General features: G+C 59.5%; 1 protein-coding gene across 9 annotated transcripts in view; it reads right to left on the reverse strand.

Moving 5' to 3' along the window:
- Positions 1–15,730, reverse strand: part of CAMK2B (calcium/calmodulin dependent protein kinase II beta) — a 147,207-nt gene that overhangs the window by 43,600 nt on the left and 87,877 nt on the right. For 6 of the 9 annotated variants that reach the window (XM_037886473.2, XM_037886471.2, XM_037886472.2 and 3 more), the window contains exons 7-13: positions 12,641–12,743; positions 12,466–12,549; positions 11,007–11,101; positions 8,617–8,739; positions 6,181–6,264; positions 4,594–4,636; positions 1,943–2,017 (exon numbers count right to left, since the gene is read on the reverse strand). In XM_037886473.2, the coding sequence (XP_037742401.1) occupies positions 1,943–2,017; positions 4,594–4,636; positions 6,181–6,264; positions 8,617–8,739; positions 11,007–11,101; positions 12,466–12,549; positions 12,641–12,743 (607 nt within the window). The remainder of the gene's footprint in view (positions 1–1,942; positions 2,018–4,593; positions 4,637–6,180; positions 6,265–8,616; positions 8,740–11,006; positions 11,102–12,465; positions 12,550–12,640; positions 12,744–15,730) is intronic. The other 3 variants (XM_037886476.2, XM_037886475.2, XM_043536437.1) reach the window with 1 other exon arrangement.

Below are 15,730 nucleotides of genomic sequence, written 5' to 3' on the forward strand. Positions count from 1 at the left end.
GGGGATGTCCCCACTGAGGTCAGGAGGTGGGACAGCAGCACGGGTAGGCATCCGCAAGCTGGCTTTAATCGAGCTAAAAACAGCCAGCATAGCCACCCCAGTACAATCGTGCCCTGGGCTCTGTGTATGGCAGGAAAACAGCCAAGGGATTGGCTTGTTTCAAAGGGGAAAGGCACAGCTGATTATGCTCCCAAACCAATCAGCCAGGACTGCAAAGGCTGGTATTTAAAATACAGAGTCCGGAGCCCATTTCCACCTTCCGTCCCCTGCCAAGCCCTGAGTTCAGGTTTTTACACCCCCGCCCCCGCCCGCCATGATTTCACCAGCAGCTGCTCCCTGCCCTGTGTGCGAAAGGGACGGGCTTTAACTCCTGCCAAAGGGAACACAGAGCCCTGCGCTGAGCGCGGCGTGACAGAGGGATGGAAGAGGATGTCACTGCCGCGTTGCTGGCTTTGATGAATGAATAAATCAGTAGGAGCTGGCTCTTAGACTACAGCCAGGAACCCACATGCCAGAAGGTGGGGAGGGTTTGGGTGCCCATTTTACTAATGGGGAAACTGAGGCACAGAGAGAGGGTTGCCTGATGTCATGAGGAGAAGCTACGGGTAAAATTTTCAAAAGGGCCAGGCTGTAAAAGGGATTTAGGCACCTCTCTGCATTTCTAGGGGCCTAAATAACTTTGCAAATCTGGCCCTGAGTCACTTAGGACCCTACGTCCCACTGGATTTCAATGAAAGTTAGCCCCCTCTCAGGGCCTAAGTCACTTCTGAGAATTGGACTCCAGCTCCTAAATCACTTAGGCCCAGATGAAGATTTTACTCAGATGCTGCTAAGTGAACTAGGCACTTTTGAAGTGGAGTCCCTCTACTCCCGACTTGCGGTGCCCGACTCTGACCACCAGGTGTCCCGCCTTGCACATAAATATTTCAGGGCTTTCGTCAACGCAGGGGGTTCAAAAGAGGCATTTCCCCGTTGGCCATGGGGGCAATGAAAGAGCCATGTGCCCTTACAACCCGCATGTACAAGGGTGCGGGCACAAAACCGGAGGCTGTCTTTTAAAGCGTGGCCAGGGCCCTGGGCTTCTCCCCCGTCGATCCTGGTCGCCATCTGAGATATGATTCCCAGGGACGAGAGGCCCAATTTCAGTAATGTGGAATTTAAATAAGAACAGGAGAACGGCCAGACTGGGTCAGCCCAATGGTCCACCTAGCCCAGTATCCTGTCTTCCGACAGCGGCCAGTGCCAGGTGCTTCAGAGGGAATGAATAAAACAGGGAAATTTACCGAGTGCTCTAACCCCTGTCATCCAGGCCCTGCTTCTGGCAGTCAGAGGTTTAAGGACATACAGAGCATGGGGTTGTGTCCCTGACCACCGTGGCTAATAGCCATGGACAGCCCTATCCTTCAGGAACTTCTCTAATTTTTTTTTTAACCCAGTTACATTTTTGGCCTTCACAACATCCCCTGGCAAGGAGTTCCCCAGGTTGACTGCGTTGTGTGACGAAGTACTTCCTTCTGTTTGTTTTAAACCGGCTGCCTACTAATGTCATCGGGTGACCTCTGGTTCTGGTGTTGGGAGAAGGAGTAAATAACACTTCCTTATTCACTTTCTCCCACATTCAAGATTTTATAGACCTCTATCATAGACAGTCCCAGCTTTTTACTCGCTCCTCATACAGACCCCTACACATTTTCCAGTTCCACTTTGTAACCCTCTTTTCCCCCTGGACCTTTTAAAATCACTGCTGGAATAAACCGGAGCTTCCTCCAATGCCCGGCGCCCTTCCTCAGAGCAGACCCGGCTGAGTTTGCCCCCGGTTCTGGGTGCTGGCTGGGGATGCGGTGTTAATGATGGATGAAGTTGCATGCGCTCAGATTTCCGGGGGGGGGCGGGGGGAGAGAAGAGGGGGGAAGCGGGGAGGGTCCCTTCAGGACACGTCTACCTTGTTCCACCAACCCCATGGTGGCACCGGAGGCGGCTGCAGACATTGTGGCGGGAGCGGTGGTCTGTCTGCCGACTGTCAGCACCAGGGTAGGAAACGGAGGGACAAGGAGAGCGGTCGGGGTGGGGGGGAGAGAGACAGAGAAAGACAGAGAGAGGGAGCGAGACAGACAGAGGGCGGGAGAGAGAGGGAAAGAAACGAGACAAAGGAAGCAGAAAAAAAGATTAGAGTTAAAGTTTAGATGGAGAGGCAAGATTGCTGGTAGCTGAGCCCCTGTTCCACATGCCCCACGGGGCGACCGGTCTAGAGCCATGGCTGGGGACACGTCCCCCCCGCAATGCCCGGGGGCGGGGGGCCCTGCATGGAGACACTGGAGCTAGCTTTCAACCTCCCCCCTCGCCAGATTTCCGAGCCCAGCCCGAATGGCTACACTGCAATTGTATTGCCCCGCAAGCCCGGCAGCTGACACGGGCCAGCCGCGGGTGTTTAACTGCAGCAGAGACAGACCCTCTGTGCCCAGCGGGGAAGCTACTCCCGGAGGTGGTATGGAGGGTCGGCCACACAGCAGCAGCCCCCCCACCCCGCCAGTCCCTGCTAGGGTCGCTGAGACGTCAGGGAACATCCCAGCCAAGGAGCCGCAACCCCGTGCCGCGTGGCATGGATGGGAGAAGGGATTCTCGCACAAGACGCCGACTCTGAGATCCTGAGGGATGCACGGGGCAGGGCACTGGAGCCCCATGCCCATAGGTTGCCCCCCAGCCCAGTGGGGGCTTTGAATCCCTGTGATACCATCAATGGGTGCTTATCTCCTAGTCTTTCTTGCCCCACTTGCTAAGTGACGCTTGGCCATGACCCTGGAAAGCTGAATTCCCGGCCTGGGTGCTGCAGAGTTAAGCCACGGCCCCTCGGAAGAGAAACCAAAATGTCCTGCTTGAGGGATCTACCCAGCTGCCCCCCGCCTTGTTCCCTTTAAGGATGTAGATGTTTCTCCTCACTCCGCTAGACAGGGGCAGTAGCAGGGGCCCGAGGCAGTCGGTTTCAGCTGATACTGGGTGCCAACCGAGGAGGGAAAGACCAGGAGGGAAGGGTACGCGTTAGAGCAGCATTCCCAGGGACATCCAGCGGGCAGGGGCATGCCCCTTCCCCGCCAGCCCCCTCCCCTGGAGCACTCTGCTGGCAGGATATTTGGGAGGTGAGAATCCGCTGTGCCATGAAATTGACAAAAACGGGATTGCAATGGCTGAAAGAGACACAGATCCATCCACCTCTCCCCTGAAACATACCCGGGCACGTCTGCATTTCTACAGGCGCCCAGCGGCATCCCGATTAGACGCCTCCACTGTTTGGTGTGCAAGGCAGCTCCGTGCAAATGTTAACAGTGGGCTCTAGAGGGACTTCTTTAGCGCAGACCTGCCCAGGGCACAATGGGTTTCTGCACGGGGCACCTGTGTACCGAGGCTAGCCAGGCACAGGGGACATGAGCTCTGTAGTTCTCAGCTCTATACCCAATTCCCCACATCACCAAACCGGCACCGCTCAGGAGATGTTGCCCTCTAAGGCCGAGGTTAGTTGGCCAGGAACGGCAGCTGCGTGGACTGCGTCCGGCTCTAAGCCGCGCTGGGAACTCTTCAGCACAGGTCGACACTGCCGATTTCACAGCTCTGCCGGTCAGGGTGTGAAGAGCAGCGACTCCCTGACCGGCAGAGCAGCCCTGGTGCCGATGCAGTGGTATCGGCAAAGCTGCGTTTTTGCCAGCATCGCTTGTTTCGCCTGGGGCCTGCAGCAACCCCATGCCATGTCTTCCGGGGACCACACTGTAGCGAGGTTATGTAGCGCTGTGGGAGAGGGATTGTATGCCACTCCAGGGAGGGAGGTTACCATGGCTCCTCCAGGAACCAAAACCAGTGTGTGTGTGGGGGGGGTGATTAAGGTCAACCAAGTTGGCCACCGCTGGGGAGGGTGGCACAGACTGGGTTTTCCAGAGACCAACGAAGAAGGGGCTTTGGGAATAAAAAGGGTGTATTTAAACTAACGCAGGGCCTTCTTTCCGATGCAGCACACAGACAGGACCTTCTGTCCAAGGGGGGCCCCAATCCTCGCAGGAGGGTTGGAAAGATGTGCCCAGCCCCCCCCAGACCGATGGAGGATGCTTCGTGTGTGGTTAAATCGTATGGTTCTTCTAGATTCTCTCTGTGATGCTTTTGCCTTAAGAACAAAGGGGCTTGCTTAGAAAGCACGGGGCGGTCACCTGTGATGGCTGGCCACAGCCCGTTCATAGCCCTCGGAGAGAACAGGGCCGGCTGGTAGGCACACTGCCTCAGTCGCACATCACAGTGGAAGGCAGGGGGCCGGGGGAGCCTTAAAACCCCCGCTCACCAGGGTCCCGGCTCAGAGACAGGTGACGTCCGAGACCTGCCAGGGCCCGCGCGGAGGGAGGGACACAGGGGGGATGGTGCCAGAACAGTTCGTGTAACTGGTACAAGCCCAGCTCTGCCGCTCTGGCTGCGCTTTTCTGGTGTGGAATCCCGGCGGAGCGCACCTCCCGCGAACGTGGCCTTGGTCCCGATGGGGGCTAAGGTCACTCTCGCCCCTCGGGGGCAAGCACTGGGACGCGCGTCTCTTTGCAGCGCGAAGCCAAGCCGAGCTCTTACCCGAAAAGTTCCTCGTGGCCAGCATGGTGGTGAGAATCGCCCCCTGGAAGAGAAGAGCCAGGGGTTGGTACAGCACAGTGCTGGAGACCATGGTGAGACAGGCAGCTGGCCTGAGCGGGGCCAGGATGCTGACCACCTGGGCGCTGCCCCCTGGACACACGAGGAGGGGTGTGGCCAAGTGGGGAAGCGAACCTAGCGCACGGGGATGCTGGGTTTGCTGGTCTGCTCCGCCGTGGCCTACCGTGGGCAAGCCCCGTGAGCTCCTTGAGCCCCGGCTTCCCACCCGTGACGCGGGGCTGACGCCCTGGCCCCCCTCGCAGCAGAGCCCGGGATGGTGGGAAGTCACGCCAGTCCTGAGGCGGTGAGGCCGGGCACGCTCAGGGCGCGGCTCCCCGGAGCACATCCTGCGAGGCTGGGGGTAACTCCCTGCCAATGCGCTGCCCCGACCGGAATCTGCTGCACATCCGCCCGTGGGACTCCCCGGGCCGCAGCACGGCCCCCCCTCCTCCCAGAGCGCAGCCGGCCCTGGCGCCTTGCTCCCCTCAGATCCTCCCCTGACTCTTCCCTCTCTCCTCCGTGGGGGGCCGACGCTCCAGAACCCCTGAGGTTCTGACGCGTGGCACTGGCCTGTAAGGGACACGGCGGGCTCTGGAGACCCTGGGTGAAATCCTGGCCCCTCTGGCCCCATGGGGATTTTCTCACTTAGCAGCAGGAGCTGCGGGGGGCCATGGGACACAGGAGGGGCACGGGCACAGTTGCCATGGGTCCTGCCACACGACGGTCATCAGACCTTCCTCCCGCTTGGCTACTTCACAGAACGGCCCATGGTCCTGGGACTCTCCTGCGTATCCTTCCGCTCATAAAGCCAGGCCACGAGTCCCCCTGGGCGTTATACCCCCTAGAGAAACCAGCCCTCGCCAGCTACCACCCTGTCCCCTCTAGCCGCCTGCAAGGGGGCACCAAACCTGGCACCTTTGCACCTTAAAGCATGAGCCAGTCCGGCCTGAGCTAACAGATCCACCTCTGTTAAGCAGGCCCGCCCACCTCTACAGGCGGGGGCTACACAAACAGTGGGAGCTGAAACCCCCCCCAGACGCTGCTCTCCGGGGGCAGTGGACTTACCCTGCCATTGCAGAGTGCGCTCAACGGACAACGTGCGAAGCAGGCGGGGCCATTCCACTCCCCCAGCACGGGCAGGCGCATGCCCCCCCCGGGGAAGGGCTAGGAGCTGGGGGAATGGTAGCCAGCCCCCCGCTGGGAGGGGACCAATTCTCCAGCTGCTAGCACCGGGAGAGGACTTGCAGGGCTCCAAGCTCTGTGGTGCGGCCAGGCTCGCGGCCCAGGCTGGGCACGAACCCACTGGCACAGGAATTCTCATTGCAGGGGAGACGCCGGGGCATGCTATGCCCTGGATGTGCCATGCTAACGAGGCAGGCAGCCTCTGCTCCTTTCTGGGGCTGTTGGCTGAGCAGCAGAGATCGTGGGGCCCCCGGGGCAGGGGGACCTCAGCCCCAGCCCGACCCCACCGTGTCTGTTTGCCGTGGCTCTCAGGAGAGTCCGGCCCGAGGGCTCCGCGGGGGCATTTACCTTGAGCTTTCTCCTGGCGTTGAACTTTTTCAGACACTCTACGGTCTCCTGCCTGTGCATCATGGAGGCCACGGTGGAGCGTTGCTGGAGGAGAGAAGGTGGGGGCGAGAAATCAGTTTCTTCTGCCTCGGCACCAGAAAACGAGTGTGGTCAGGGGAGGGAATGGGATGGGGGGCTGGAGAAACGGCTCAGCCAGCAGGGTCCTGCCCCACCCAGATATGCCCCTACTGCCCCCAGAGGCCTGGTCCTGGCTTGGGACCACAGGTGCCATAACACTGCCGATATGGCAGGCCACCAGCACTGGGCACCCCGGATCCTGTCCCACCAGATCAGTGACAAAGCTCCAAGGGTCTGTCTACACTGCACACTAAGCCCGAGTGGGACTCAGGTTTGAGCCCGACTCCCGCTTTTGTCCACATACAAATCAGCCTGACTTGGACCAGCAAGCACTCAGGGCCGGGATCCTAGGACCAAACCCTACTCACTGTCATTCGGCAGTGTGGATGCAGCTCAAGCCACGGCCCCGAGTCAGAGGGGCTGCGTAGCGCAGTACGGCTGCCTTAGCATGACGGTGAGACCTGAGCCCAGCAACTGTGAGCCTGGGTTTGCGTTGCAGTGTGGCCGCTCCTGCACAGGCTTGGAAACACAAGCCCGGGTCTCACAGACCCAGAGTTACAATGCAGCACAGACAGACCCTCGGGGTACATCTACGTGGCGATAAAAAAAACCCACGGCACCGAGTCTCAGCTCGGGTCAGCTGCCTCAGGCTTGCAGGGCTTGGGCTGCCGGGCTATCAAATTGCAGTGTAGACATTCTGGGAGCCTCCCTGATGTTGCACTCCATATGTTTTATGGAAATATGTTTATGAGTGTGAATATGATGTAACTGGAATATGCTTCATGCAAAAGGTCTCTTGTAAGGCATCATTACGAAGTTTATGATCTACTGAGTGCGTTCATCTCATTTGTTCGCCTGTATTATTTCTATGTCTGGAGTTAGGAGAATAAGAGATAAACTTGTATCACTGATGTTAACATATTAAATGGAAGCCATTAAGGGTGCTTCAGAATCAGTGACCTGTAAATGGCTCTGTTTACTTGTAAGCCTGCCTGTGTACCTACTAGCCAGTGGGTAATGAAGTCTCACAGGGACATGTGAACATGTCACGTGATTCTGGAATCCACCTTTAACCTGATGCTTTTCCATTTAGAAGAAGGGTGGGGATCCAGAGAGACAAAGGATTCCAGCCTTGTGCCAAAGCTATAAAAGGGGGTGGAACAGAACAAAGGGGGCTGCCAGTCATGAGAAATCCCCTCGTTGCCACCTGAGCTGAAACTAACAAGGGCTGTACCAGGGGAAAGGATTGGGCCCAGACTAGGAAGGAGTCTAGTCTGTGAAAGAAGCTTATTGGAACACCTCTGAGGGTGAGATTTATCTTTACTCAGTTTTTTAAATGTATTAGGCTTAGACTTGCGTGTTTTGTTTTATTTTGCTTGGTAACTTACTTTGTTCTGGCTGTTATTACTTGGAACCACTTAAATCCTACTTTTTATACTTAATAAACTCACTTTTGTTTATTAATTAACCAAGAGTAAGTAATTAATACCTGGGGAAGCAAATAGCTGTGCATATCTCTCTATCAATGTTATAGAGGGCGGACAATTTATGAGTTTACCCTGTATAAGCTTTATACAGAGTAAAGCAGATTTATTTGGGGTTTGGATCCTATTGGGAGCTGGGTGTCTGGGTGCTGGAGACAGGAATACTTGCTGAGCTGTTTTCAGTTAAGTCTGCATCTTTGAGGGTGTGGTTCAGACCCTGGGTCTGTGTTGCAGCAGGCTAGTATGTCTGGCTCAACAAGGCAGGGTTCTGGAGGCCCAAACTGGCAGAGAAAACCGGCTCAGATGTAATCTCAGCACATCAGGTGACAGTCCCAAGGGGAGTCTCTGTGACCGAACCATCACACTCCCATTGCGGGATCTCTGAACCCGGGCTCCAGCCCGAGCCCAAATGTCTACACTGCAATGTTATAGCCCCGCAGCCCGAGCCCCATGTCCCCAGTCCAGGCTTCCATCGCAACAGACATACCCTGAGTGAGCAAGCTGGCCCCAGAGCTCAGAGCGCTGCCTGGGGAACATCTGCTCAATTGGTGATGGGGAAACAACGGGCTGGACATTCTTGCGGGTGGCTGAGATGAACCGGCCAAGGTTCTGATGAGCCCGTTGACAGCTGCCGTTCACTGGGGACGGTGCTGGTCCCAAAGCCCCTGAGCTATGGCCTAACCCGAGCTGGCGCCATCGGGCATGGCCTGGCCAGCCCCTCTCGCCATCCCCCCAACACCAAGCTAGAGGGGCGTGGCCCCAGAGAAGAGGTAAAGCAAGGGAGAACCCAGCAGCCCTATTCCCTGGCTGTGTCCGGGGCAGCGGTGACACTTACGCAGACCCATGGGTGTTTCAGGGCTTCATGGGCTGTGATTCTTTTGGCCGGGTTGATGGTTAACATCTGGTTGATGAGGTTTTTGGCTTCGGGGGTGACCGTGTCCCACTCGGGAGAAGGGAACTGCAGACAAGAAACAAGGGCCAGGAAGGTTAAATGCAGGGGATCGCGGCTGTCGGGGGCGGGGAGCTGGCCGCTCGCAGCCAAGGCACCAGCGACTCCCCAGGAACCCGAGGGCAGCCCAAAGCCAGCGCCAGAGTCTGCCCAGATCCCGCTGCCCGGCTGATGCTGCCTGCAGCCTTATCACATCTGCTCCAAGGTGAGTGGTACCTGCATTCTGCCCTGGCACAGCAGCGGGCTGGAAGCTCTGTGGCCAATCCAGGGCGACTGCAAACCTGGACTTGATTTCCTGTCTTGAACCTTTCATTCCCACCCTCGCTGCCGCCCCTTTGCCTCGACAGTTATTTCTGGTTAAACGCCTTGTTCCCTGCGTTTTCATCGTCTCACAGACGCTGGTGCTGGCCACATGGGGCGGGTCTGCAGGCTTTGTGGGTGTGGGGAAGCTGGAGGTTCTGGCTGCTGGAGAGGGGGCAGCAGGGGTTTCTGCCCCCGGGGAGTGTGCGGGATTGTGGGATAAGCACATTGCCTGGATGTTGCCGCTGGTAGACGGGCAGTGAACTGTATGGACGTGCGTCGTTAGGTTTCAGAGTTAACGGATAGACTGAGCGCAATGGGGGCTGTTCACACCTCTTGTTGCAGGCTGTCGCTGCACTGTTCCATTCAGGCTGCGCTCTGGAGGGTTCCCCCGCAAGCCACAGGCTTGCTAAAGGAAATTGGTTTAAAGCTGGGATTCGGGAGCGAGAGGGGGAGCCTGCGGCCAGTTCAGACGCTGTACAATCTGGAGGACCCCGCTCGTACTCCATACAAACAAGAGGGGAGAGGAGGTGCCCCGGCAGCGGGGAGAAAAACGAGCAGAGACTGTTCCCCAGGGCCCCGGTCGTTCCGTCCCCGCCAGCGGACCCCAAGTGCGTGCAGAAGAGGCCAAGCGTACAGGGGTGAGGAAAGCACCAGCAAAGGCGGGGAAGAGAGGGAGGGGAGAGGCTGCCGAATTCCACCAAGCTATTGGGAGCAGAGAGATACCCACTGGACCTGCGCTCTGGGCAGCTGCAGGAGCGCGGCTCGCATGGGGCGTCCGGATGCTCCCGGGTCCCTCTGTGCTGCCACGTGCGTGGAGAATGAGTCGTGCCAAGGCAGGAATCTCGGCCAGGTCCCTGTGCCGCTGCCCTGCCCAGTGTCTGCAAGGGAGCCAGGAGGGCGGGTTACCACACTGGCCAGCACGCCCCACGGCAGGTGCTGGAATTGCCCCGTCCCGGGCAGCACTGGGCCTGCCACGGGGATTGTGCAGACAGCCAGGCTTCTGCTGGGCTGCGGCCGGCTCCCTGAGCCTGGGACCGAGGGCAGGAGGGCCTGGGAGTGGGGACGGGATGGAGCTCTCTGTGCGTGGTTCCTGTGGCCCCCGCGTGGCAGCATCGGGCACACGGCTCCGGGCTCAAGGAACCGCAGGATCCACAGCACACGCGACCCTGCAGCACGGCTGGTGGGCCACAGCCCCTCCCAGGCAAAGAACTGAGCCCCCGGCTCTGCTTGGTCTCTGGGTGTAATGGAAAGCGGCTTCCCCGAGCCTCCCAGCCCCGACAGTAACAGAATGGCTTTCCGGCGAAGGGCGGTCGGTTCCAACTTGAGGAGATGGACCTGCACTGGCCCTGCTCCTTGGGCAGGAAATGATGCCCGCCCGCGCCAGCATAAGATCCCCCCAGTCCAGCCCCTGGCGCAGACAGGCCCTGCCACGAGGCCTGATCCCGACCGGTTAACACAGTCTTAAACCCACTGGCCCCGTCTACACTGGGAACAAGTCCTGTTGGAGTCCTGCTAGCCAACACGGTTTCAAACACATCCTATCCCCGCAGGCTGGGCATGTCCAGTGAGCGCCAACCTGCGTTAGCCCCGTGTCCACGCCCAGGGCTCTCTGGGAGGCTGTTTACATGGCGGGGGAGTGGCTCCATATGCATTGTGGACAGGGCCCGGGCAACTGCACCGTGATAGGGGCAAGCCGTGGGGGATGCGTGGGCTGTGGGAGGAGGCTGGCCGGACACAGCCTTGTCGGCCCCCTGAGGAGGAGAAGGGACGTGTCCTACCCTGGGAGGGCTGAGCACAGGCCTACGGCTGGGGGGACACCAGCGATTCGAGGTCCGGCAGCAGGTGTGGCAAACGAGAAGCCAGAGGGGCAGGCTGACACGCCAGAGACGAAGCCGGTGGCTACGGGACTCCTGGCCCGCGGCAGCGGGTCCCCGTCGCAGTGCTCTGGGACCTGGGGGCAGGGAGGTACTCACGTCGTAGGCACCAGCCTTGATCTGTTGGTACAGTTTGTGCTGGTCCTCGTCCCAGAAGGGTGGGTAACCAACCAGCAGGATGTAAAGGATCACACCTGGGGAGAGGGGTGGGAGAGCAAAGAGTCAGTGCCCGCCAGCTCCTGGGGGCCTAGGCCTGGACTTAGGCAGGGATATGGGGGTTTCTGCTCAGCCTGCTGCCAGCAGGCATCTCCCGGGGAACCCCGTCTCTGCCAGGCCCCACTCCCTCTCTCCTGTCTTAATGCAACGTGGCTTTAAATTTCCAGCACTGACCTGCTGCTGGTTACCCACCCCCCATCCACCCCCCACTTGCGGCAGGGAAGGAGCACAGCCCCGGCACTGAGCAGGTGCCCAGCAAAGTGCCCGGATGCCAGGGGGCCACCACGGGATGGGAGTGAGAGCCTGCAGCAAGGGGGTTAGACCTGACCAGGGCCCGATTGCTATCTCTGCCTCCAGTACCCCCTTGCTGACATCTGTCTATGCCCCTAGACCTCCTCTCCCTGGAGGACGGGGAGGGGTCTGGGGCTAGCAAAGGCTCCAGGGAGAGAATGAGCCATGGGGCAGAGACAGCTTTTAGCGTCCGTTATCAGGCACGGGTTAGGGACTAGGATCCAAACTGCCCACTGGGGGATTTGGACTGGCTGGTTCACGCAGCATCTTGGACACAGAGTTCAATAAACAGCAACTTTCTGGGCTCCATGCGGGCGGGAATGGAACACCAATGGGAGTTAGGCACCTAACCTGCTTAAAAAACCCACTCGGTGCCTTTTCTGTGTCTTTGGGTGCCTAAACACCTTGGGCAATCTGGCCTTAAGTGATTTGCCAGAGAGACACTGACAGTGGTGAGACTTGAACCCATGTCTCCCAAGCCAGCACCCTACCCAACAGGCCAGCCCACTACCGGTCTGCAAACACTGACCGTCACAAAGAACCGAAGGCAGCCCAGAGGCAGGGAGAAGGAGACTTGGCAGATCCCTGACCCTGAGCCATTGATAAGCTGGACAGAGGGCAGAGAAGAGCCTCAAGAATGATTAAAGGATTAGAACACCTGCCTTCCAGTGAGAGACTCACGGTGCTCGATCTATTTAGCTTAATACCGAGAAGGTTAGGGGGGGCCGTGATCCCAGTCTGCCAGTACCTACGTGAGAGCAGAGGAAGGTCGAACACAACCCAATGGCAGGAAGGTGAAGCTAGAAATAAGGGGTCAATGTTTAACGCGGAAGGTAATTAACCAGGGGACAATTTCCCAAGGATCTTGGTGGATTCTCCATCACTGACAATTTTGAAATCACGACTAGATGTTTTTGTACATCCGGCCTAGTTCAAACAGGGATCCCGGCAGGGCAGGCCGGGTGTATTCGGGATGCCAGACTAGACGACCACCGTGGTTCCCACTGGCCTTCCCGTCTATGAGTTTATGTCTCGCGGCGCTGGCCCTTACCACATGCCCAGATATCCACGGGTTTGCCATAGGCTTCTTTGCGCAGCACTTCGGGCGAGAGGTAACCGGGGGTGCCGGCGAACCCTGGGGAGAAAAAACAGAGCACAGACCGCGTTGGCACGGCTGTCCTGGGCAGTCGGGGCAGGATGGGGGGAGAGGGGGCTCTGCCACTCACCAAACCAAGCCTGCTGATCCCCCTGCACCTCGATGGCCAGGCCGAAATCCGCCAGCTTCACCGCCGCGCCTTTGCACTTGCTGGCCAGGAGCAGGTTCTCGGGCTGTCGTGCGGAGCCGTCAGGCACAGGGCGCCGTGGGACCAGGCACGTGGTCGGAGGGGGGCAGAGAAGGGGGGAGGGGGAGAAAACAAAACAGAAGAACAACACCAGACGGTTTGCAGAAGCAGGTGAGACACGTGCGAGCCTGACCAGCGGAGAGAACCGAGTGAAGTCCTGGGGGTCACACCCCGGGCGGGATGAGGCTGTTGGTGCGTCCCCACAGCCCGACTGGCTCGGCTGGTACCTTCCAGCCCCTGTGCTCTCTCGGCTGATGGGCTGGGATCCAGACTGATGCCCCCCACCCCTCCCCGCCCCCAGCTCCCCTTCCCTACACCCACTGCCATTACAGGGGGGCAGAAACCCAGCTCTGGCTTTGGGATTATTCCAGGCCAGCACAGCCTCCAGCTTCCTGACCCATGGGCAAGTGCTGGCCTGTGTTGCTGTGCCCATCTGGCACGGCCTCTGGGCACATTCCAGCCACCCAAAGCCCCACGCTGCTCTGGGCTTGTGCGGGGGGACAAGCAGGGACCCTGCCTGCCCACTTTCCCTGGTGGCGCTCTGCCACCAGGCTGGGAAGCCATGTTCCCCCTCTGGGGTTGGCGTCATGTCCCAAAGCCCTCGGTATGGCCTGCCAAGGTACCTGGCCTAACAAGAGAAGTAGGCGGTACGAAACAGGCTCTCAGAGCCAGGAAAACACCACCACCTTTGGCTGCAATTTGGGGGACCGAAGCAGCACCTCCTTCCAGCCCCCCCTTCCCAGGGCTCCCCAGCCCCCAATATGTCCATTCGCACAATATAAAAGCCAACGCTTCTCTTCACCAAGCATATGCAGAAAGGGCCTCCCCTCTCCGCCACCTCCTGGGCGCACAGGCTCCGGCAGCAGGTGCCCCCCCAGGTTGGCTGGCCTGGCTTCTTCGCTGGTGCCCCTAACCCCCCACATGGATCTGTCGGAGCTCAGCAGAGCCAGAAAAACCAGAACGTCCCCGAGGAAGCTCTGGAAATGTTACTCAAAGGGCCGGGAGCGCTGGCTCTGAGACAGGGGACAACAGCTGGATTGTACACATCTGACCACAGCCCCACCTCCCCTGACAAAGAGCGCTGGCCAGGGGGGTGACCCCGCATAACTGGGCCAGTGAGCCCCGCCCATGCCCTGCCGGGACCAGCTGCCTGCCGGGGCAGGGACGGGACAGGAGTCTCAAAATTTCCCGTTGTCCAGAGTGCCGTGGCCTGAGATCAGGTCATACAGACAGGCAGCAGGTGGGAACGAGCCCCAGCCACACGGAGATGAGAGCCTCGGGCCCCCAGACCTGTGCCAGCCGGACACCCCGCCCTGGGGCTGGGTCGGAGCCGAAGCCCCCTAGAGGTGACAGGCCCCATACCCCATTCCTGCACCCGCCAGTCCCCTCAACCCGGAGGTGATCCGAGCCAGTGCCCCCAGGAGGGGAAAGACCCTCTTGTTCATTCCCTGCTCCCCGTGCCAGCCGGACCCCCTGCACTGGGGCCGGACTGCAAGGGACACCCCTAGAGGCCAAAGGCCTCTCCTTACGGAGCCAGTCCAGAGGGGGCAGAGGCTAGAGGGCTGATTGGGCTCCTCCTTGTTCTATGAAGGAGGCTGCTGCCATTCCCCTTCTCAGCCCAGCCCCTGCATCAGCATGGCACTGGCTGCACCCCAGAGCCGAGTGCCCACTGGCACCATGCCACCGCGTACAACACAGCCCCCTGCCCTCACCAGTGCACCATGGCACAGCGGGCAAGAAACCAGCTCCCCCGGGTGCCACTCCAGCACGTTCCAGCGCCCGCTCCCCCGGCCCCGGGATCCGCTCCAACTCCCAGAACGCAATTCCGTTTCCTCGAGCCCAGCTCCATCCCCTTGCCGCGGCACGACTCCGCTGCACCTCCCCGCTCCGCGATGATCCCACGCCCCAGGTTCCCGCTCTCCAGCACACAGCCAGCACCATGCGATGTCCTCCACTGTCCCCCGGCAGCCCAGCTCCACGCACAAGAGCCCAGCTTCGTCACCCAGTGACAGCAGGACGGCACGAGCCACAGCCTGGCTCCATCACCTATTGCAGCAGGACTCCAGGCACCTGCTCAAGCTCCATCACCCTGTTTCAGCAGGACTCCAGGTGAAAGCGCCTAGCTGCACTATCCCATTAGGACAGGACTCCACATGCACCAGCCTGGCTCCATCAGGATGTTACAGCCATTCCACGTGCCAGAGACCAGCTCCATCATCCCATGGTGGCATGGCTCAAGGCACCAGCATTCAGCTCCATCAGTTTGCTATGGTTTGACCCCATGTTTGAGCGCCCTGCTCTAGCTACCCGTGGCATGGACTCCATGTGCCAGAATCAAGCCCCATCATCCTGACGCAGCACAATTCAATGTCCAAGAGCCCAGCTCCACCACCTCATGACAACATGACTCCGCCTTTGAGAGCCCGGCTCCATCGGACTGTTAGAGCCCAATGCCTCATGTGACAGGCCAGCTCCATCACCCTGTTACGGCATGTCTCCAAGAGCCAGAACCGAGCTCCATCGCCCCAGTACGGCCCAACTCCACAGGCAAGAGCCCAGCTCCATCGCCCCAGTACGGCCCAGCTCCACAGGTGAGAGCTCAGCTCCATCGCCCCAGTATGGCCCGACTCCACAGGCGAGAGCCCAGCTCCATCGCCCCAGTACGGCCCAGCTCCACAGGTGAGAGCTCAGCTCCATCGCCCCAGTATGGCCCGACTCCACAGGCGAGAGCCCAGCTCCATCGCCCCAGTACGGCCCAGCTCCACAGGTGAGAGCTCAGCTCCATCGCCCCAGTATGGCCCGACTCCACAGGCGAGAGCCCAGCTCCATCGCACCAGTACGGCCCGACTCCACAGGTGAGAGCTCAGCTCCATCGCTCCAGTATGACCTGACTCCACAGGCAAGAGCCCAGCTCCATCGCCCCAGTATGGCCCAACTCGGCAGGTGAGAGCCTACCTCCACAACCCCGGTAGG

The sequence above is a fragment of the Chelonia mydas genome, chromosome 26 (assembly GCF_015237465.2).
Source record: "Chelonia mydas isolate rCheMyd1 chromosome 26, rCheMyd1.pri.v2, whole genome shotgun sequence".
Lineage (NCBI taxonomy): Eukaryota > Metazoa > Chordata > Testudines > Cheloniidae > Chelonia > Chelonia mydas.